Source organism: Pinus tabuliformis, chromosome 7 (assembly GCF_031772625.1).
Source record: "Pinus tabuliformis cultivar Carrire ecotype Pingquan chromosome 7, CPIR1, whole genome shotgun sequence".
Classification (NCBI taxonomy): Eukaryota; Viridiplantae; Streptophyta; class Pinopsida; order Pinales; family Pinaceae; genus Pinus; species Pinus tabuliformis.
Window position 1 is genome coordinate 942,610,694 of NC_142293.1, and position 24,315 is coordinate 942,635,008.

At 36.6% G+C, this 24,315-nt stretch overlaps 1 protein-coding gene across 1 annotated transcript in view; it reads left to right on the plus strand.

The window, feature by feature from the left end:
- Positions 1-9,367, plus strand: part of LOC149250739 (ATP-dependent DNA helicase pfh1-like) — a 178,157-nt gene extending 168,790 nt beyond the window's left edge. The window contains exon 2 of the mRNA XM_089453734.1: positions 7,978-9,367. Coding sequence (XP_089309860.1) covers positions 7,978-9,367 — 1,390 coding nt within the window. The remainder of the gene's footprint in view (positions 1-7,977) is intronic.
- Positions 9,368-24,315: the final 14,948 nt, after the last annotated feature.

Here is a 24,315-nt window from a genome sequence, read left to right on the forward strand (position 1 = left end):
TACAGGGGAGTTATATACATAGTTTTAGTAGGGGAAGGGGAAATAGATAGGGAGTTACATAATAAAGTTAGTAGTGAATATGATAATGATGAGGAAAAGCGCTAAGAATGATGTCTTAGGCTATCAATGGGGGAAAATGACTGATAGAAGAAGTGTGAACATTCCTTGAGTGAAGCAGATCTCCACCAAGGAAAATGATATGGAGAATGATGAATCTAAGAGGTATCAAGCAGAACTTGACCTCTTTAGGGGAAGTTAGTGAGTGATTTGGAGAAAGAGGAAGAAGGGGAAGTTAGTCATGCCTCGCTTGAAGTGCTCCAACTGAACAACTGTCTTCAACTTGTGATATGATAGATATAACACTTGACAATATGAAATGGATCAGAAGCCATGATTCTACAACCACAAAGCTACCTACCCGACCTACTCACCTAGCATTTTCTCTTCTTTTGGTTTGGGTGCACTTGAACTAGCATACCCAACTTTTCATTCTTTCTTGTTTCTTGTGCTCTTATCTACTTCTATACTTATTTCAACCAGGGGCTCAGATTAAGCTGTTGAGCACCCTTGTTTCTCTACCTAACTACAAATCTGCCAAGACTAAGCTGTTTGGACAGATGTTCATTCTCTATATTCTACAACATGAAATTGAAACCCAGGGAAGCCGAGATTAAGCTGTTTGGCCTTCCCATGCTTGAAAACTGATCAAAATGGATTACTCATCAGGACTGGAACAAAGCAGTGGCATTTAGATTAGCTCACTTTCACGGATACTTCTCTGGCCATCTGTATCAAATATGGAGCATTGCAACAAGCAAAGTATGACATATTTGGCATGTAAAAATGTCAATCATGAAAGATGATTAACCTGCTGCAGCAGGAGGCTAACACAGTCCAATCAGGCCTAAGCGAAAGTCCTTTACTGAGCTTCAATTTTAGCTTCAATTTTTCTTTAGATGCCTTCTTAAACATGATTCAACGCAGTCCTTGAAAATAGTCCAATGAGGGCTAAACGAAATACTCAATCTCGGTTACCTTTTCACTGTAAACTTTTCAGTGTCCTAGACTTGGCCATATCCTTTAAAGAAAAACGTATTGAGATTACTTCCTTCACATTTTGTTGAGGTCTAACTTCTTCAAACAATGATAAGTGATAAGTGTCAATCTGAGAATTAGGAACTAGATATTTGTTGCCCCTGGCACTTAAACCATATTTCAATTTCGCTTTTAGGTCAGCCACTTTTATAGATACTTTTCTTGCTAGATATGGAGGAGCCTTTTCCCCAACGCCCTCTGACCCTAGAGAAATTTCGTTGGTGAATTAATTAGCCATATGCCTTTGGATCAAATTTCAAATAATCAAAATTATCTTATTTGTAAAAACTCTGTCATATGAGTAACGACACCATTTTACTGCCAATACTAGCATGTACCAGGCATCTTCAATTTTAACCCTTTTTAAAAATGACTATGCTGATATTGATGCCTCAATAAACTTTGGAACTTCTTAGAATTTTTGATAGGCTTCAAAGCAGCCTTGGAACAATCTTCATCTGAGCTCGGACTGGACTTTAAAAATGACTTTGAAATAGATATCTAAGCATATACTACATTTTGTTTCTTCTCCCAATACGGTTGATATCTTTTACTATTCAAAGATTCAGAATATTGGTCATGCGATTACTATTCAACTTTAGTATTGATCCATCACAATGGTTTCTTGTATATGACACCTTATGAACTTTGTCTGGAAATAGCAATCCACATCTCTGTTACCAGAAAAGAGAACCAAAGGCCCTTTCGTGTGCCAAAACAGCTCAGAAGCAAGAACAACACAGAAAACACCATTTTCTATTGCCTTTTCCATTTCTGGGGGGCAGAAATTATTTGTCAAGGAACAGGAATTGTCAGGGATCTACAGAAAGGAGTTGTGTGTGTGCCATGTTTATGGGTCAAGATCTAGATGGGAGAGCAGTACGACATCCTCTGCCTGTACATAAATATTTTAAAGTGATTCAATGTCTTCATAAAATGTCCGGAAGTCAACAATTACTGATAATAAAGCAAAATCAAGAAAAGGCACAGCTGTTGACGACTTGCTAGTCAAGATGAGTGAATGCACTAACGTATCGTCGCTCTTCCTCATACATATATATTACTATAGTTCATAGTAGTTTCATCAGTATCATAAATGAATGGTACTTTGATTTTGTGTTTCAATGCTCTATTTAATTAGGTTGATATCTTTTACTATTCAAAGATTCAGAATATTGGTCATGCGATTACTATTCAACTTTAGTATTCAAAAGGTTAGTTACTATTCAATATGGTTTTCAGTATGGTTTGCATGTGCTGTTAGCACCTGAGTCAATTTTTTTGTTGTATTCTTTTATATTTTTTAGGTGTATCTTTCTATATTTTTTAGGTCTATAGGTAAGTACAGTGTATATGTTTCTTGTATATGACACCTTATGAACTTTGTCTCATTCCTTGCTCGTTTCAACACGACAACACATTTGCATGAATTTCAAGAGTCATTTAGAAGACTCTGTTCATTGGTTGATGAAGCCCTATTCAAAAGGGCCAATTTGAATCATATATCAGTCTTTAAAGATCATTAAAATAAGGCTACATCTTTTGGTAAATAGTTAAATCTATGACAGAATCCCTAGACCAAGAGTCTAATCTGCAAAAGAAAGCTACAAGGACCAGATTTACTACAGAGAAGCAGTAAAGGAGATCTCTGGATAGTCCTCTACTACAAACAAGGAAGAGCATCAAGCATATAATCTTTGTCTACAGGAAATTTCTATACCTATAGCAGCTCCTAGAAGTTGAAAAGTAGTGATATTGTCTCTTGTTCGTGTTTGATTCTTTTGGAAGAAAATCTTTGGTAGAAGCAACTAGTATCTTGAACTAGCCTTGAGTAGGCCGAGGTTTTTAAGAATAAATATCAATCCACCAAGTTTAAAAGCTACAGTTGGTAGCATTGTGAAGAGCTTCTTAATTTTAGCAACGTTCTTCAGATCAATGGAACTTCAGTACTCCTTGAAGGAAACCTTTGGCCTTTGACAATTCTTGAAAATAGGAAGGAGAAATGGCATTATTGAATTGAATCCATAAGGGGGTACATTTCCTTTTGTTTGAGTTCTTATAAGTCACCAGGATATTTACAACTACTCAGAAATCTGGATTATATTACATATGGCTGGTTTAATAATGCAATATAAAATAACAATGCAAATCACTAAGTTCTGCTTAGACAGGTTACGAAATCCATAACCTCTGTTTTCAAATCTCAGGGGGGGTAGTTTAAGACTTTCAAGATCTCATTGATACTGTAGCGAGCATCTTCTCTTGTCATTGCTTGTTGGCTTTGTCTTTGTTTTATAAATAAAATCATAGTCTCAAAACTTGATTCATACAGTGGTGATCATGCTTGTAGATCAGAAATATAACACCGGTCCTTAGATTTATATAATAATTAATCATATTTTTGGGTTTTGCATGTCTTTCTACAAAAATAGCCCACTGGCCAGTTGAAGATTTACTAGAACGGGTTGCAACAGGTTAATAGACATTGACATCTGCAGTTTAACAGGTACACAATATACATGTTAACATTTACAGTTCCATTGACATAATAAGCATAAGCATCGCCATGTATACATCATCTCAAAAACAGAAATTGGCATTTGTATTAGAAAATAATAATTTGTTTCGAATAAACCATTTTTCATATGTGATAGTTTACAACTTTTACTACATTGTACATATACATCAATAGAATTAAGAAAAGGAACAATTCAGTACTTTAGAAAATGTTTAGTAGAAAAGGATAAGGAAGCAATTATGTCTTATCAAAATGAGCTCCATGAAGAGTCATTAAAAGAAATGCACAACATCAGTAGCCGTGATTTGTATTTAGCAAAAATGTCTAGATCAGCTTCGATTGAAATACCTCTAGAATCTCGAGGACTATGGGGGGACATTTTTTGCATACACTGGTTGTCAAATTGGTTGAAAATTCCAATTAGAATTTGGTCCAAAACAAAAATGAAAATGTATTTGCACTTTAATTCAACAATAGCAACCAATACTTATGACATACTATTTCATGATGAGCATCCTATAAATGGCCATTTTGAGCCGTTGCTTCACAAAAAAGACGCTATCATGGATTCTGCCTTTTGGCTTCAAGCGAACACTGCATATGAACAAATTAACCTATCTATCTTTGAACATCAAACATTTAGAACCATGACGAACCTTGATAGGGTGCCCATGTTCAATAGCATATATGGTGAGAGTGCATTTGAAACAATTTGTTATCTTCTAGATAATGAATATAGTGTGCCATGCCTTCAACTTATCATTGCACAAACATTTTGCAATGCAGTTGTTAAAAATGACCCATTTGCAAATAGGTGCATAATAGAGCATATATACTTTAGTTGTATAGAAAAGTACAAAACAATAACTACTTGGCAGGAATACATAAAACAGTTAGCGTTGCCCTATAACAAAGGAAACATTGAAGGTGATCTATTTGTCTTTTCTTGGCTAGCCAAAATGCTAAACATAGATCTTGTCATTTGGTCTGCAGTTACAATGTCCATATTGAGTAAAATAACTTGTTTAGAAACAATACTTATAACTTTTAACATATTGCAATTTGAAACAAGTACAGGTCATGTCTACTATGAACCCTTACAAGAAAAAGGAAAAATTGAAAACCAAATAATAACTGAACTTGGGGCAACCAAATTCAAAGCATCTGAAGCAATAGTTGATCTTGGTCCAACCAAATCCAAAGCATCTAAGGCAATAGTTAATCTTGAAACAATAGTCGATCTTGGTGCAACCCAGTTCAAAGCATCTGGTAGCTTAAACAAGGATAGGAAAACTCTATCTTTGCGTCTTGTTAAAGACATTATACGAAGGAAGTTGAAAACACAGAAAATCCAACTTGACTATAACACAACTACAATGAAACAAAAACTTCTTCTAGAATACATGGAACATCAATCCACAAAAACATCTCATGTTTCAACTGGCATTAACGCTAGCGATAGTGCCACCATTGAGTCAATGCATTGTTTGAAAAACAATTGTGCAAACAAGTTTAAACCAATAAATCAACTAATTGCGCACAAATTCAAACCGTCTTCTTCCCTAAAGAAGAAAAAGAAGAACTTGTCTTTACATCTTGTTAAAGATACTATTCGAAGAAACTCGAAAACACATAAAATAAAACTTGCATACAACACAACAACAATGAAACAACAACTAGTGGTAGAAGATTTGTGTTAGTCAAGATCAAGAAACAGGTCAACAAAATTATCATTATCTAAACAAAAATATTGAGAACATATAAATGATACACCTATCTTTCATTGTTCAATATGTGAAAGAACTTTCTTTAGAAGAGATGTTTTGCCAATGAAACAAGTGAGCCAAAAAAAACATGTAGGGAACATTAGCAAACCACTAGGATGTTCCCATGATATTGAAAAGCTGACATTTAAAATGTCAAAAATAGCAATTGCTTCATTTGTAGGCTTTGAAAAAAGCATTTTTCAGATGACACAATTCCTAAATATGCAATTCCTGCAAAAATTAGACGAAATAAAGGCACTACAACACTTAGGCAACTTATTGAACTAGAAGAAAGACTAGTGGCATTATGATTGCTATTTTTGCAAATAAAGGAAATGATATATCGACATAAAATACCACAACTAGGTCTAACTGGAGGAGTGATCAATGTGCCAACTAACATATCTAGAATTCAATCTGCATTGCCTCATAACATAAAAGACACTAACACAGTGGCAGTTGTGCTAAAAAAACATTTAAAATTCAAAAGTGCCTATGCATTTGGTCGGGTTCGAGTTCACATAGTCATGAAAGCATTAAAACAATTATGCAAAACAATGCTTTACAAATTACAAAATGCTAGCATAGACGACAATTGGAAACAAGTGTTCATAGAAAACCAAGAAGCATACAACAATACATCTGACATTGAAGACATTGAAAATGATGATCAAGATATTGATCAACCGATCACAAAAACATTGGTTCATGGTTTCACTGATCCACATACTATCCATGACCTTGTAAATAAACAAATTAATATTGCACCTGCTGCAGGCTATATGCCATTAGGTATATTCCAAGATAAATACTCAGAAGAAATGAGTTTTCCATCATTATTCTATGGAAACAAACGCCCAAATGATATGTTGAAGAACTTTACATATCAAAAAATCTGTCAATGGGAAGTCCTACATAAAAATCATGCCTTTGCTTACCATACAACCAATCTATTCTATAAAGCAATTCACATTATCATAAACCAGGTATTGAATATTATCTGGATTAGAATTAGAAAAGGTCAGTTGAAAGGAAGAAAACTACTTGCAAAAGATGTCAAATCCAAACCAAATTTGGATTGCATTTTGAAATCTGACATTGGCTATATGGACTTAAAAACAATTCGCACTTCGCCAGACTATCATCAATAGTTGCATAAAAAATTGTATGCGATGATTCGACAACTAGGACCGCCTACTTTTTTTCGTGTCCTTTAGTAGTGTAAAGCACCTTTTGGGAGCCTTTAATGAATGCATTAAAACATATAAGGAAAAACACTACGAGACCAAGCCAAAATGATTTAGAAGAAAATGAGCCACACTCATTAATAAGAAATGATCCTGTAACTTGTGCACGTTACTATAGATCTAGAATGGATGCTCTACGTTAGTTAATAGTTCATGATTACAAGTATTATGGACAAATTGTCGACTACTTCTACGTCACAGAATTCCAAAACAGAGGAAGTGAGCATGAACATGGCTTATTATGGATAAAATCAGCACTGATCTATGGTAAAGACACAAACATTGATGTCGAAAATTTTGTTGATAAATACTTATCAACTGATTCATCAATTCTAACAAAAGATCTTAGAACCATCCAACATCATCACCACACAATAAGTTGTAGGAAACATAAAAATTCCAATTGCAGATTTAATTTCCCAATACCTCCGATGAAAACAACAAAAATACTTGAACCTCTTGAATTTGATAGTGCAAAAACGAAAACAAATGTGAAGCTAATATTTGACACAATAAACAATGTCAATTATGATGAAAAGGATACATTTGATAACTTTTTGCATGCCATTGGATTGACAAATGATGAATACATACATGCTATCCAATGTACATTGAATCGCACAACTTTACTTCTGCAAAGAAAGCTAGCTGACACCTAGACAAATAGCTTTGCTCGACACATCCTGACAATGTGGATTGCAAACACTGACTCCCAATTTGTACTCGATTCATATGCCGCTGCAATGTACTGCAATTCCTATATGAAAAAAGAAGATAAAACACTTACATCAACTTTTAAGAACATCCACGAAAATCACCTTAAAACAAAATATGATATCATGAACACTATTAATTGTCTAGGGAAAGCTTTAGTAAACATGCAACAAATGTCTGCACAACAAGCAGTGCACATTGTGCTATTGCTTCCACTAAATTGTAGTTCATGAAAATGTATTTTCATTAACACATCTCCTATAGAAGAACGTGCATTTGTTTTGAAAAGAAAAAAAGACTTGCAAAAAGAACCAAATGACTCTGAAGACATTATGTGCCCATCAATTATTGACTATTATATTCTACGACCTATAGCCATTGATGCCATATGTTTAGCAAAATTTGCATCTAGTTATACAAACAAAGGACAAAAATGCAAACAGGAAGATAAGCCATATGTCATTCGATCCGTGAGATATAACAAACACAAAGACATTGAAAATTATTGTAGAGAACAATTAATGTTATACTATCTGTATCGGGTCGATGAAACTACGATCAAGCAACACCACCGAAGTTGGCAATCTGCATATGTTGTATTAGAAAAAACAATTAGACAAAATGAACAAAAATTCAGATTTGTTACTGGACCTACATGGGGTGACATAGATGATGCAATCAATGCAATAGAAACACAGCCTGAACAAATATTTGACATAGATAGCCTTAAAGCAAATGAAACAAAGAATACAATAGTTGACAAGTATGTTAATGAAAAATACGAAAATTATGATTTTCAAAGTGATTTGCAACATTTTCAGCATACAAAGAACTTGACTCTACTATCTACAAGACCGTATGAAATTGTCAAACAACCAAATATACTAGAATACATAGAGTATTATAAGTTAATGCAACAATTAAATCCGGAACAAGCAAAATTAGTAGCTGATGTGATAGCAAGAAAACTATGTAGCCCAGATGAACCAATTCATTTGCTCTTGACGGGAGGTGCAGGAACAGGAAAAACGTTCACAATACTAGCAATTTTCCAGTCGTTGGTATGCATACATAATGGAAAATTGCCTTATAATCCATCACAACTAAAAGGAATAATCACAACATACACAGGAAAAGCTGCATTCAACGCAGGTGGTGTCACATTGCATTCTGCATTCTGCTTACCCTTTAACAACAATGATTGTTCATCACTAAACAATGAAAAGTTAGATACATTATCAAAGCACTTCGAACAACTTCGTGTAGTTCTTATAGATGAGGCATCACTTGTTGGTGCAACAACGCTTTATCAGATTGATAAGCGACTCCGTCAAATCCTGCATACACCAACTTCGTATTTTGCTAATGTTGACATGATATTCTCTGGTGATCTCTACCAAGTAGGCCCCGTAAAAGACTCTCTTATCTTTGAAAATCCAAGAATCAACAAAAACATAGTTCCATATGCCTTTTGGACAGAGAAAATAAAATGTTACAAACTATATACATCAATGCATCAAAAAGACTTGATCTTCATCAATGTCCTAAATAGGATGAGATTAAACACACGGATTGATAAAGATATTGCATACATTAATGACAATTGCCATAGGCTACCACCTATAGATCCAGTTTTCCCATATATTTTCTACCAAAACAAGGATGTTCATAATCATAATACAAAAATGCTTTCACTTGCACATGGTCAAGAAATAACACTAAATGCTATTGATGAACATGAAATTGCTCAATCAAATTATTTTTCTTTTGAAAAGACAATATCATTACCATCAACAATAGTAGTCAAACAAAACATGTTAGTTGAATTATATGCTAGAAACTACAATACCAATGATGGCTTAGTCAACGGTGCTGAAGGCATTCTCAGATGCTACTCATCCAATAACAATGGAAATGACATTGTTTGGATAGAATTTCAAGATGTCAACATTGGAAAACATCAAAGAAACAAATTCAAGGAGTTGTATGACATAAATATCTTGTCAACTTGGACACCAATTTTCTGAACTGCAAAAGCATTGGCAATGTCTCACAACAAATCACAAATCACAATACGAAAACAATTCCCACTACAATTAGCTTGTGCACGAACAATACATCGAACACAAGGACTAACATTGGATCAACTTGCATTTGACCCAACTGGTGTCACCAAACACGGGCTAGTCTATACTGCACTATCACATGTTAAAACCATTGACTCGTTATACTTGATTAACAAGCTAACACCCCAAAAATTTCATGTACAAAATAATATCTTAGATGAAATGAAACGACTAGAACCAATTGCTTCTTGGAAACTGAAATTTAAGAAAAAAATTCTAGCAACCCAAATCTTTTATCAATTTCAAATCTAAATTCACGCAGTCTACATGCACATCTTAGTGACATCGTCCATGACCCGACCTATTGAACAATATGATTCTATGTTTTCAATAAATGCATTTGCACATTCCACCCAAACACAAACAATTTCTACCATTCAACTTTTCCATAACAAATTATGTCCATGGCATCCTTACCTGTGTAAACAAAAACATATTGATCAAAGCAACAAATTTTTTTTGTAATAACAAAACGAAGCTCGCACTAATTGACATATACTTGTTAATGAACATTTACGCAACACCTTCTAAACAAGTGTGCACAATAATAGAACTCATTAGAAAAGCAAAATCACAAAACACCCATGTTAATTGTGTGTTCTTAATCATTGGCGATTTTAACATTGATATTCAATTAAAAATAGCTCGCAATCAGGCTCTTACAGAATACATGAAAGCTAAGAACTTGCAAGAAATAAGGATTAAGTTATTTCCATAATCAAAACGAACAATAGATCATATCTGGACAAGTTTTCCCATTGAGCAATGTGAAATCAATATTGCAAAGGCATATTGGTTAGATCATAGCATAATTTATGCTTTGCTACAACTCTGATCAAAACAATAATTTGTACTTTTCTGCAATTCTCACCAAAACATGGTATATGTTTTCTTGCATTTTTGCTCACAGCAAAACCCAACTGTCTCTAAATTTCTCATTTGCAACAATCCAACTGGTTTCTTTGCATCCCACCTTCGCAACATTCTAGGTACAATAACTTGCCTTGCTTTAGATTCACGAGTACATCTAATTTGTTTTTTGTCTTCTGATTTCATTGCTTCCTATTTTCATTACAAAATTTGCTCTGTCAAAACTGTAATATGTTTAAGTTATTTATCTCCTTCTTGTGTTTTCATACATGTACCAATAGAAAAAATATCAACTCGTAAAGCCAACAGTGCAACAAGCACAAATGAATGCATTCAGTAAACAGATAGTGCAACAAGCACAATGCCAAAAGAAAAATCAACAAAGCAACAAATAGCACCATCATCCATAATGGACATTTGCATGGGAAGTGTAACAACTATTTTCGAAGGTGATGTGTTAGTGTTATATGGTCCTGCTTTGACTCCAGTACCCTCCTCACCACCAAAGACACAGGTTGTGCATGCCGACCTTGTCGATTTGCATGGCCAACTTACAATAACCGTCAACATAAGTGATAAACTGATCTCTCAATTTGCCTCCTATTTCTATGTCAGGAAAAGTGGTCGCATAACAGGATTTAGCATCACTAAGAAAAGAAAATATGAAAAGGGTGATGCTAGTCATTGCATCTCATTGAATTCAACATCTCTTGTTGAAACAATATCTGTAATTTTTCTTCAACGTTGACTTACTCTAGACGCTACAATTGCTATGCTTTTAGAAGAAAATAATCTATTATTCGGTTAGAAGCTTTGCAACACTTGTCATAGGATGCCAATGAAACAATCGTCAATTTGAACTATATGTCAAAGATGGTGAAACAAACAGTGTCTGTGCCATGGTACTGTGTCAAATCTTCTGCTCTATTATGCTTAGCATTTTATATGTCCATTTTTGCTTTCTCTTGCAAAATTTTGACTTCAATTTTTTTCAGTTGTATTTGAGCATTTATGTTTTACTGCTTTTTCTGTCACAACTAACCAAAATTTTGACTTGGTTTTCTTTCAGGTGCATCTAAACGAACAACAAAAACATATATTTGTTGAGCTGCAGCAAGATATAATAAGAGGAAAGATAATGTTTCTTCTATTCAAAAACATGGTTCGAAGTGGGCCAAGAGAATCCCATACCATACGTACATGTTTATCAAGTTTCTTTGAACCACTTAATGATCAATTGACAAAATCTTATCTACAGACTCTTGCCAAAACAAACCTTCAGGAAAGTGTTAAATTGCTTTTGAACTACTACTCATTTATAGAATATACCAAAAACAAAAGTTCATTTGCAGACATATTTGAACTTTTTATAGGCATTTCTCTATTTCTTCTTGAACTATTCACTTTTTCTTTTACTACTTTTTTTTTCCTTAAGTTGTTCATCTACTATAAATATTTGTATTCCCAATTCAACTGTGGCAGATTATTGGAATTATCAAACCAGCTGATTTGTTTTGTCCACCGTACAAGCCATTCTGCAGCGAATGTAAACAACTTATTAGAACAACGGACTGTCTAGTCAACGACATGTTGTATTGTACAAATTTCCGTGACAAAAAGCTATTCTCTTATGAACACAATCTACAATGTACAATAAAATATGCAGATGGAAAGCTAAACTACATGCTTCCAAAAGATCTTCTTCAAATCTTCTTTCCAAGTCTTTTGCAAATACCTTTTGCAAAATATAAACGAAACATCTCTGCAACTGTCCTCATGTTACGTGAATTTTCACTAAATGGAACCTTCACAATTTCGATGGACAACATCATTCTTGATATCAAGTAGAAATGATACCTTCAATTACTCTGTAAATATTAATTTTTACAATATGTATGTCAACAGTGTTAGCTCCCACAACCGCCGCCAATGATTCGGTGACCATTTTCCGCTGTTTCCGATAATTACGGAAACCAACTGCTATTGATTAAATTCTTGTTGGGAGCTCCTGGAGTGGTCCATTACTCCCACTACAGTTCTCTACCATGTTCTGTAGAACACTTGATAGATAGCCATCTAAAGCTTGATGGAAGCTTGGCTATAAATACTTCTGTTTGGTTTCCAAGCTCACTAACTCAACCCCTTCAGCCTTACACCATCAAATTAGAGTGATCAGAGCTTGGAAGTGCCTCACGGATGAGAGATTTTGGGCAAATTTTGTAAATCTAAGGGCGACATTTGCAAAGTTGAGGGAGGGTGCAGTTTCATATGATTCATTGGTTTCATGCGTGCTTTTGATGTTCACCTGGGAGTTGCTCAGAGGTGATAAGATTCTAGACGAAGTACTTTCTCTCTTCAGCGTTTATATGCTCACTTGCCTTGCCTTGACGCGGGTTTTCAATACAAATAAGTAAAGTTTTGATACTGGAAGGAAGAAGGCTGGCGGGCGAGTTTTGGAATCTCTTATTTCTTTCATGCATGCATCCCCAAGGAGGTCTTTGAGACTATCGGTTTTGATTGAGCCAACAATGCATATAAACACATCAGAAAACAAAAGAAGGGACTGCGTCAAGCATAGCTGAAAGTTTGGTTTTGGAGTGTGAGCAGCATCAATGGCCGGAGGTATGATTTCTTGGGTATTAAAGTTTTTCGATTCTTTTAAGTGTTTATTCTGCATTATAGAATCATTTTTATGCCGTCATTTGGTATCAGAGCTTATTTTATCTCTGCCTTGGTGTTTATAGACATGCTCTATTTGGCTCAATGCCATATTTAGAAGATTTTCTGAATTAAGGCATTTATTTGGAAATATGTCTAATTTTTGCTCAATTTTTATGCTTATAATATTTATTTGGTTTAATTATATGCAATTTGGATAATTGTTGTGCAAATTTATTAACTATGCTCATATTTAATTTGCATGAATTAATTATTTCTGCTCTAATTAATACAAGCTATTTTGGATGAGTATATGAGACCCATCGTTGAATGTTATGCATGAATATTATAGCTTTATTTATGCAATTTATAATTATTCTCACATCAAGTTAATTTTTATGCATACAAGAAATAATTTATGAGTGATCCATATAGTTTTTAATTGATTAGAGAATAGCCACAACATCTCTAATTAAATAATATTATATATTATGATTGGTTATGATCACATAAAGAATATTTAGACATTAATTGTAATTAATTATACTAGATATAATAAATTTTTTCCCACAGGAATTTTTATTATATTTATATAATTAATTAGGATAAAATATCAAATTATTCATAGCTTACCCATAGGAATTATGAATTAATAGTTTTATCATAAATTTCAAATCTAAGATAGAATTTATATCAAATTATAATCATAATATACCCTTTAGAATTATGAATCAAGTGAATAATTTGATACATTTTATCATAAAGAATAATTGAATATGCTTGAATTGAAAATTTAGTCCACAAACAATTTTTATGTCATTAGATTCAATTTTAAGCATGATTTACATTGGTAAAGCATGAAATTTTATTTTTAGGCCTCAATTTTAACATAAGCATGTGATCTTTAATTTTATGCAGTTTTATAACCTGCAAATTTCTCTGATATTCGTTGTGATATCCCTGTACTTAAGGGAGATAACTATAAGGTCTGGAAGGAGAGAGTTCTCCTTTATTTGGGGTGGATGGACATAGACTATGCTATTAGGAAAGATGAACCACTCACGCTCACTAATACCAACACTGTAGCGGACATCATGCTTTATGAACGATGGGAGCGATCTAATTGCCTAAGCATGATGTTCATTAAGACTAAAATTTCAGCTGGTATTTGTGGTTCCATTGATCAGCATGAAAAGGTCTGAGACTTGCTGAAAGCCATTGATGATCAATTCGTCACTTCAGACAAGGCACTAGCAAGCACCCTAATCATGAAGTTCTCATCCCTAAGGCTCACCAGTGTGCAAGGTGTACGCAAGCACATCATGCAAATGAGGGACACTGTGGCTCAATTGAAGAAACTCAAGGTTGAAATATTCGAGTCTTTCCTGGTGCACTACATCCTGAACACTCTTCCGCACCAATACGGGCCCTTCAAAATCTCATACAACACACATAAGGATAAATGGTCAATTAATGAACTCATGACCATGTGTGTTCAAGAGGAAGGGAGACTGGTGATGGAACTGGGAGAAAGTGCAATGCTGGCAACGCATGGAAAAGACAAATCTCAAGCCAATCATAAAGGGAAAGGTAAAGTACCTCCCCAAGCTAATATCAAGAAGGATTCCAAGTGTTTCTTCTGTAAAAATAAGGGACACATGAAGAAGGAATGCGTCAAATTTCAGAAATGGCTTGCGGACAAAGGTAATCCAATCTTGTTTGTTTGTTATGAATCTAATATGGTTAATGTCAATATTAACACTTGGAGGATTGATTCTGGATCAAAAATTCACATTTCTAATCCCTTGCAGGGTTTGCAAAACCTAAGGAAGCCAGTGGGAAGTGAGAAAAACATCTTATCAGGAAACAAGATGGGCTTGCATGTGGAAGCTATAGGAACATGCTATTTAACTTTAAGTAGTGGCTTTGTTTTAGAATTAGAAAATACCTTTTATGTTCCAAGTTTTTCTAGAAACTTGATTTTAGTTTCAAGACTTGTACATTTTGGATATTCCTTCAACTTTTCAGAAACATTCTTTAGTTTATTTTATAAATATGATTGTGTTGGGAATGGTATTTTGTCTAATGGTGTTTACTGCATTAATTTACAAAACAATATCACTTATGATTCAATGCATGTTCAGACTGGCCCATGTGTTATTGATGAAGATTCCTCTAAATTATGGCACCAAAGATTAGGTCATATCTCCATAGAAATAATTAAAAGATTGATAAATGAAGGGGTACTTAATACTCTGGATTTTACTGATTTTGAGACTTGTGTGGATTGCATAAAAGGAAAGCAGACCAACAAGTCAAAGAAATGTGCCAATAGGAGTTCAGACATATTAGAGATCATACATACTGATATATGTAGTCCAGACATGGACTCACATGGTCAGAGATACTTCATCTCTTTTATAGATGATTACTCACGATATATGTATCTCTACATGCTTCATAAAAATAACGAAACATTATATGCCTTTAAGATCTTTAAGGCTAAAGTAGAGAAACAATGCATCAAGCAAATTAACATTGTGAGATTAGATAGAGGTGGAGAATATTATGGTAGATACACAGAAGATGGACAAGCACCTGGGCCATTCGCAAAATTTTTTCATGAGCATGGGATTGTTTCCCAATACACCATGCCTAGTTCACCCGACCAGAATGGTGTAGCAGAAAGAAGAAAATGAACATTATTGGACATGGTGTGGAGTATGCTTAGCAGCTCCGATCTTCCTAAATCCATGTGGACTGAAGCACTTAAGATGACAGTGTATATATAAAACTGAGTTCCAACAAAGGCTGTTCCTAAAACGCCATTTGAATTATGGAAAGGTTGGAAATCGAGTTTGCGACATATGCACATTTGGGGATGCCTGTCTGAAGTGAGAATTTATAATGCACAAGAGAAGAAGCTGGACCCAAGGACCATTAGTGGGTACTTCATTGGATGTGCTGAAAGGTCTAAAGGTTACAGATTTTATTGTCCATCTCATAGCATTAGGATTGTGGAATCAAGAAATGCAAAGTTTCTTGAAAATGACTTGATCAGTGGGAGCGATCAAACTAGGAACATAGTTTCTGAGAAGGATCATTCAGAATCTCAACCTTCCACCTCAAGTGATAGATTGATTATTTTTCATAGCACCCCTCAAGTACAAACTGGTGTTGAACAACCAATTGTTGAAGTTCCATAAGCTGCTAACGACATTCCAGTAGATCAGGTAGTTCAAGAGTTGCCAAGAACTTTTGAACAACAAGTTGAACCACATACATTTTAGGAAGATGATGATACAACATTGATCCGAATTTAAACAGGAACGCAATAAATTACAGAGATAACCATATACACAAAGATGCAGCGGAAATAATACTTCATTTCATTACTGTAAAATACTGAAATATTCTTACAAACAGAAATGGAAAGAAACCAACTAGGGCGATGGTAGCTTATCTCTGAGAAGAGATGTGGCGGCTACATGCCTCTGAACTGTTCCGAACTGAGTTACAATGAGGCTCGAAGGCCTATTTATTGTTGAGAAACAATGGAAAACCCTTCACATTCCAAAACCTAACCCTAGAAGATGAAACGCCAAATTGTGGGCCCCGTTTGGGTAAATTGGTACATCAATTTCCCGGGGTCGTAACTTTGGCATACGATCTCCGTTTGACGCGCACGATAGCTCATTAGAAAGATCTATCCGAGTACTACCACTTTGGGAGGCAACATCGGTCCATAGACCCATATTGCCCCAGATTCCCAAAAAAACGTCGTTTAGGGCCTCAAAACGGCTCCGGAAGTTCAGGACCCGAAAAAATGCTAAAAATAGTAAACTGTGCTACAATTTAGGAAACTAAAAGAGCTGAAAGAGACAGTTGTGGGGGTCCAAATGGAATAGGTGGGTGGCCACCAACATCCACCTGGATCATTCCTCCCCCCTTAGGAAGCAATGGTCCCCATTGCGTTGAGTTCCTCCTTGAGATGAGGAAGCTTCTGCTGAGCTGGGTCTCTGGTGAGCTGTTCTGCACTCTCTGATGTGACCAGAAATGGTGAGAATCATGGTCGATGACGGTCCACATTGAACAATCGGTGCAAGCCAAGGAATGGAGGAATGTTGTGCTTCGAAGCATTGTTGCCCGTAGCCTTGGTACTGGTGTAAGGACCATGTCGGAGTTGCCTGAGTTTCTGATGGGTTCTGGTAAGGCGTTCTCTTTGCAGATGTAACCAAACTTTGTCGCCCACCTGAAACTTGTGTGGTACCCCTATGGGTGAGGAGAAGTTGTTCCTGTGTTCTGTCATGACCGTATCCCTTTGCTGTTGCTGCTGCGTGGAGGAACCCTTTGCAGGGGTCATGGATGTAGCAACGATCTTCCCCTTACTTTGGGAGTGAACCAGACAAATGAATTTCCTGGTCTGTGATAGGAGCTTGCTGCCTTTCTTGGTAGTAATCAAAGATGTGGCGGTAGGTGGGGCTACCTCCGGTATCCTGTATAATGAATTATTCAAAGAAATAATGACAGCACGAGGCCTGGACTCATACACAGCATGTCGCCTCCACAAGTATGGCTGGCCTAATAATACATCACAAACATCCAGAGGTGTAACATCACATAATACCTCGTCGGTGAAGGGCTTGATGTTGTAGGGAAGGCGGCACTGCTGGCGAACTTTGAGATCTCGTCCTTCATGAAGCCACCCGATACTGTATGGTTGTGGGTGTGGTGTAGTCGGTGGGCCCAACTGCTTCACGACCTCTGCTGAAACCAGGTTCTTTTGGCTACCACTGTCGACAATGAATCGCAGCGGTGAACCCTTCACCCACATCTGTGAGTGGAAAAGACGCTCCCCTTCCTCTGGATTTTCGGGCTCATCTTTTTGGATCTTGGCGGTGGCAACAGTGGCGCTGGGATCCGCATCAATGATCTGCTTCCCTTTTCCATTCCCCTTGTCGGGTTTTGGCTCAGGGTCGGAACATGCATCTAATTCGGAAGCCTTCAACTCGGCCACCAGCGACTGCCTGGTCCGACACTCACTTGTGTTATGAGTGGGACTCTTGTGGAATTCACACCACTTTCCTGTGTCCTTCTTCGGCTTCATGGTGTTGTTCTTTTCTTGCGGCTTCGACGGGTTGTCTTGGGTCACCCCGCCTTGACTTTGTCCTTTGGGCTTCGGATTTGCAGATCCAAAGTCTCGCTTCTTCTGTTTGAACTTTTGCTCGATTTTGACAGCGTATCGGTATGCTGTGCCGAGTGAGGGGATGTTCAAAAACACCATCTCTTCCTGGATGTATCTGTGCAGGAAGGCACAGTATTTGAGTACCAGATGCAGCTCAGAATCTTTGATACCCAACTGTGTGTGAAGGGTATGAAAAATGTTTGTGAACTCTGGCACATCTTGGTCTCGTCCTTGCCGCAGTGTGGTCCATTTGATGTATTTGTCCTCATAGCTTCTGACAGGGTAGTACTGCTCCTTGATGGCATCCCGGAAGTCATTCCAAGTGGGTGCGGCTGAAAATAGTGAGCCTGTACTTTCATCCTTCTGCTCGCAGTAGGGTTCCCACCAGTCCTTGACGTGGGGGGCTGCTTTGAGAAGAGCGAAAACAATCTTTTCCCGACTTGAAAATTCGTGAACAGAAAAATAACCCTCTAGCAGATTTAACCATTTATCTACGGCATCTGCGTCTATTTGACCCTCGAAGATGGGGATTTCAAAATTAACTTGTACCTTAAACGGTGTGGCATTTCCAGAGTCGCTGTTGGAAGTCGATGCGTCGCCTCTGGGTAGCCGCTGAAGGATCTGTGCAAAGCTATCCATCATCGCGTTCCTTTGCCGCTCGAGCGCTTCTTCGAGTAAGATTTTGATAGGATCTCTTGCCCCCTCGTCTTTCTTCTCATCCGCCATGGGAGGCCATCGGGATTTGCGAGGCTGGTCTTGCAAGGGTTCGACCAGTTCAAGCCCTAACTCCTTATATCCCGACCTCGTTGGGGACATGCAAAGAAAAATAGAGAAAAAGCAGACCGCTCTGATACCACTGATCCGGATTTAAACAGGAACGCAATAAATTACAGAGATAACCATATACACAAAGATGCAGCGGAAATAATACTTCATTTCATTACTGTAAAATACTGAAATATTCTTACAAACAGAAATGGAAAGAAACCAGCTAGGGCGATGGTAGCTTATCTCTGAGAAGAGATGTGGCGGCTACATGCCTCTGAACTGTTCCGAACTGAGTTACAATGAGGCTCGAAGGCCTATTTATTGTTGAGAAACAATGGAAAACCCTTCACATTCCAAAACCTAACCCTAGAAGATGAAACGCCAAATTGTGGGCCCCGTTTGGGTAAATTGGTACATCAATTTCCCGGGGTCGTAACTTTGGCATACGATCTCCGTTTGACGCGCACGATAGCTCATTAGAAAGATCTATCCAAGTACTACCACTTTGGGAGGCAACATCGGTCCATAGACCATGTTGCCCCAGATTCCCAAAAAAACGTCATTTAGGGCCTCAAAACGGCTCTGGAAGTTCAGGACCCGAAAAAATGCTAAAAATAGTAAACTGTGCTACAATTTAGGAAACTGAAAGAGCTGAAAGAGACAGTTGTGGGGGTCCAAATGGAATAGGTGGGTGGCCACCAACATCCACCTAGATCAAACATTAAGAAGATCTACTAGACCAAAGATATCAACAATTCCTGATGATTATGTTGTGTATCTGCAAGAATCTGACTACAACATTGGAGCTGAAAATGATCCCGAGTCTTTTTCACAAACCATGAGTTGCAAAGAATTAGAATTATGGTACAATGCCATGAAGGAAGAGATGAATTCTATAAAGGGTAACGAAGTCTGGGATCTTGTTGAGTTGCCTAATGGTGTAAAAGCCATTGGATGTAAATGGGTCTTTAAGACAAAGAAAGACTCATTGGGCAACATTAAGAGATACAAGGCAAGGCTTGTTGCTAAGGGATTCACTTAGAAAGAAGGAATCGACTACATGGAGACTTTCTCTCATGTATCTAAGAAATATTCTTTGCACATTATTATGGATTTAGTATCCAATTTTGAATTGGAGTTGCAACAAATGGATGTGAAAACGACATTTCTCAATGGAGATCTAGAGGAGGAGGTTTACATGAAACAACCTAAAGGATTCCCCTCTAGTGATGGTGAGCAATTGGTTTGCAAGCTCAAGAAATCCTTATACGGTTTAAAACAAGAATCCCGCCAATGGTATTTGAAATTCCATAATGTAATTTCTTCATTCGGTTTTGTAGAAAACATTATGGATCAATGTGTATACCTAAAAGTTAGTGGGAGTAAAATTTGTTTTCTTGTTTTATATGTGGATGACATTTTGCTAGCAACCAATTATAAGGGTTTCTTGCATGAGGTGAAACAATTCCTCTCTAAAAATTTCGATATGAAGGATATGGGTGAGGCATCTTATGTCATTGGCATTAAGATCCATAGAGACAAATTTCGAGGCATCTTGGGTCTGTCTCAGGAAACCTATATTAATAAAATTTTAGAGAGATTTCGGATGAAGGATTGTTCACCAAGTGTAGCTCCCATTGTGAAGGGTGGTAGATTCAATTTGAAGCAATGCCCGAAGAACGACTTTGAAAGGGAACAAATGAAGAACATTCCATATGCTTCTGCTGTTGAAAGCCTAATGTATGCTCAAGTCTGCACAAGACCTGACATTGCATTTGTTGTGGGAATGTTGGGATGATATCGGAGTGATCCAATTATAGACCACTGGAGAGTTGCAAAGAAAGTAATGAGGTACCTTCAAGGAACCAAAAACTACATGCTTATGTATAAACGGACGGACAATTTGGAAGTAATTGGCTACTTAGATTCTGACTTTGCTGGATGTGTTGATTCACGGAAATCAACATCAGGATACATTTTTATGATGGTCGGTGGAGTTGTATCATGGAGGAGTGCCAAGCAGACCTTGATTGCCACTTCCACTATGGAAGCCGAGTCCGTCTCCTATTTTGAGGCTACTTTACATGGTGTATGGCTTAAGAGTTTCATCTCTAGGCTTAGAATTATGGATTCCATCTTTAAGCCATTGAGAATGTATTGCGACAATTCAGCGGTTGTTTTTATGGCTAAAAACAACAAAAGTGGGAGTTGAAATAAACACATCAACATTAAGTATTTAGCTATAAGGGAACGTGTTAAAGAAATGAAAGTGGTCATTGAGCACGTCAGCACTGAGTTGATGTTCACCGATCCTTTGACTAAGGGCATGCCACCGTTGAAATTCAAGGATCATGTAATGAATGTGGGACTTGGTTCCATTATGTAGTTTCTCATTGTATGGACAATGTTATTTTAATGAAATTCTTAATTATTGTGATGTTTTCCTCATACTTATCTGCACCTTAATTTGATTTGAGAGAATTCATCTGTGTAGGACCAAGAATAAACATAAGGTTTATCCATTAAGAAATTGTTGCCACATAAAGTATAATAGAAATAAATACATAGTAATACATGGAAGATAGTACTCGTCATTAGAGGACTTATCACCATGATTCATGTTTCCATTACTTAATACAGATTATCAATGGGTTTTAAGATGAGACATTAAGATTGGAAGTATGGACCAAGTGGGGGAATGTTAGCTCCCACAATGGCTGCCGATGATTCGGTCACCATCTACCGCCGTTTCCAATAATTACGGAAACCAACTGCTGTTGATTAAATTCTTGTTGGGAGCTCCTGGAGTGGTCCATTACTCTCACTACAGTTCTCTACCATGTTCTGTGGAACACTTGACACATAGCCATATAAAGCTTGATGGAAGCTTAGCTATAAATACTTTTGTTTAGTCCCCAAGCTCACTAACTCAACCCCTTCGGCCTTACACCATCAAATTAGAGTGAGCAGAGCTTGGAAGTGCCTCATGGATGAGAGATTTTGGGTGAATTTTATAAATCTAAGGGCGGCGTTTGCAACGCTGAGGGAGGGCGCAGTTTCATATGATTCACCAGTTTCACGCTTGCTTTTGACATTCACTTGGGAGTTGCTCGGAGGTGATAAGATTCTGGATGAAGTACTTTCTCTCTTCAGCTTTTATATTCTCACTTGCCTTGCCTTGACGTGGGTTTTCAATACAAATAAGTAAAGTTTTGATACTCGAAGGAAGAAGGCCAGCGGGCGAGTTTTGGAATCTCTTATTTCTTTCATACATGCATCCATCCAAGGAGATCTTTGAGACTACTGGTTTTGATCAAGCCAACAACACTTGTAAACACATCAAAAAACAAAAGAAGGGACCGCCTCAAGCGTAGTAGAAAGTTTGGTTTTGGAGTGTGAGCAGAATCAATGGCCGGAGGTATGATTTCTTGGGTATTAAAGTTTTTCAATTCTTTTAAGTGTTTATTCTGCATTATAGAATCGTTTTTATGCTGTCAAATAGTTCTACTAGCTCTCAGTTTTTGTAACATGCATCTTAACAGATGTAAATACTAAACAAATATTTGTTCAAATGTGACTTTAGAACCTCCAATTAGACCTTGTCAAACCTATTTCTATACAAGAAATGCCAACATCAATTGCTTGGGTACCATCTAGTTCAAGGATTACATAACACATTTCTTCCACAACAATTAGTCAAATTATTGAGGTTCAAGTTACCAATATCCCATCTGTGACATCTTCAACATTAAACTTTAATTTGTTTTTTCATTTCGAATCATGCCTTTGAGAATACAGTGATGTTGTTGATGATGTATATTAAAAACCAATATGTCTTCAGTAATTTAAAACAAGTTGTGCTTTAAAATCCAAGAACAGAGTACACATATGTAATTCAAAATATTAAGTTTATACTCAGGCTTCTCGATTTCAGTGATTTGACCTTCAGGTAGTCTTATGATCATTAACCTTTCTTAGCTTTATTTGACTAAAAAAAAGGTTAGCAACTTGGGTTCTGATTCTAGCCAGCTTAAGAGCCATCACACTTCAAACTTATAGCTAGCTTGATTTCTGTATAGATCTTCATTCTGCAGGCCTCAAACCTGTATTGAACAACCTATCATTGTAAGACTAGAACTTCACAAGAATAGATCGAGGGTGATTCCAGTCACATATCTTAGGAGCGGCACTCCTTTACTACTAGAATTACAGAGTCTACTACCAAAATTCAGTAAGTTTCACAATGGGGCCTTATTTCTATTCTGTAACATAATCAATATCTTTCGGTGTATCGATAGGGGCTGATGGATGGACAGATCAAGGCCTGGGATACCTTCCTTAGAGAAGAGACAGAGAGATAAGGTAAGAGATATCACGCTCTATTGCCAGATTTAGGTTATACTCTAGGATTCGTTGCAACATAAGTTCCAGTAGCTGATAAATGTTGTGCAACTGAGGCTTCTAGACCTTAGTGTACTTAGGACTTTTCTTTGAACTTATACTCTGCTCCAGACTATGTACGCTCTCCTTCATCTTGTCCACAAGTTACATGCCTCTACAATTCTTTGTAAATCTTCAAACATTGAACCAACGCCATTAATATAGCACAATTGTTGAACTAAATCATTATTACCCAAAACCACAATACAAAGTATTGGAAACTGACAAGGACTTGCTGCTTCGCAGCTCGCCTTGTTAAATTACAAATCGTGTCTTTTGAGACCAGCTCGAAAATTGAAAGGATTATATTTATCTTCTTTTGCCAATATTGATGACCATGAGGTAAAAAAACTATTGGCTACGAAATGGTTAATTAGTGATACTGAGATTTCATTGATATTTATGATTTCCCCGAATATAATTAATTAATGGATCAATGCAACGTTACAAATCGTGTCTTTTGAGACCAGCTCGAAAATTGAAAGGATTATATTTATCTTCTTTTGCAATATTGATAACCATGAGGTAAAAAAACTATTGGCTACGAAATGGTTAATTAGTGATACTGAGATTTCATTGATATTTATGATTTCCCCGAATATAATTAATTAATGGATCAATGCAACGTTTCATTTCGTGGTAAGAAAAATTTCCAATTCACTAAATACCACTACGGTCAGTTAATCAAAATTAAATGCAATTAACATTACACTATATTGATAAAAAACATGGAGTTCCATCGTGGCATTTATAGTAAGGATCAGCACTTCAAAAACCAATTATGCGAGGTTTTGTCTTGTATTTATTTGTTGTATCGGACTGCGAAATTGGACGAGTCGTGCCATTTTTTTGGGAGTTGTCTATAATGCGGCTTTTTGGAGATTCCGGTGATGGAATCCGGCGGAAGAAATTGAGATTAAATCTTGAT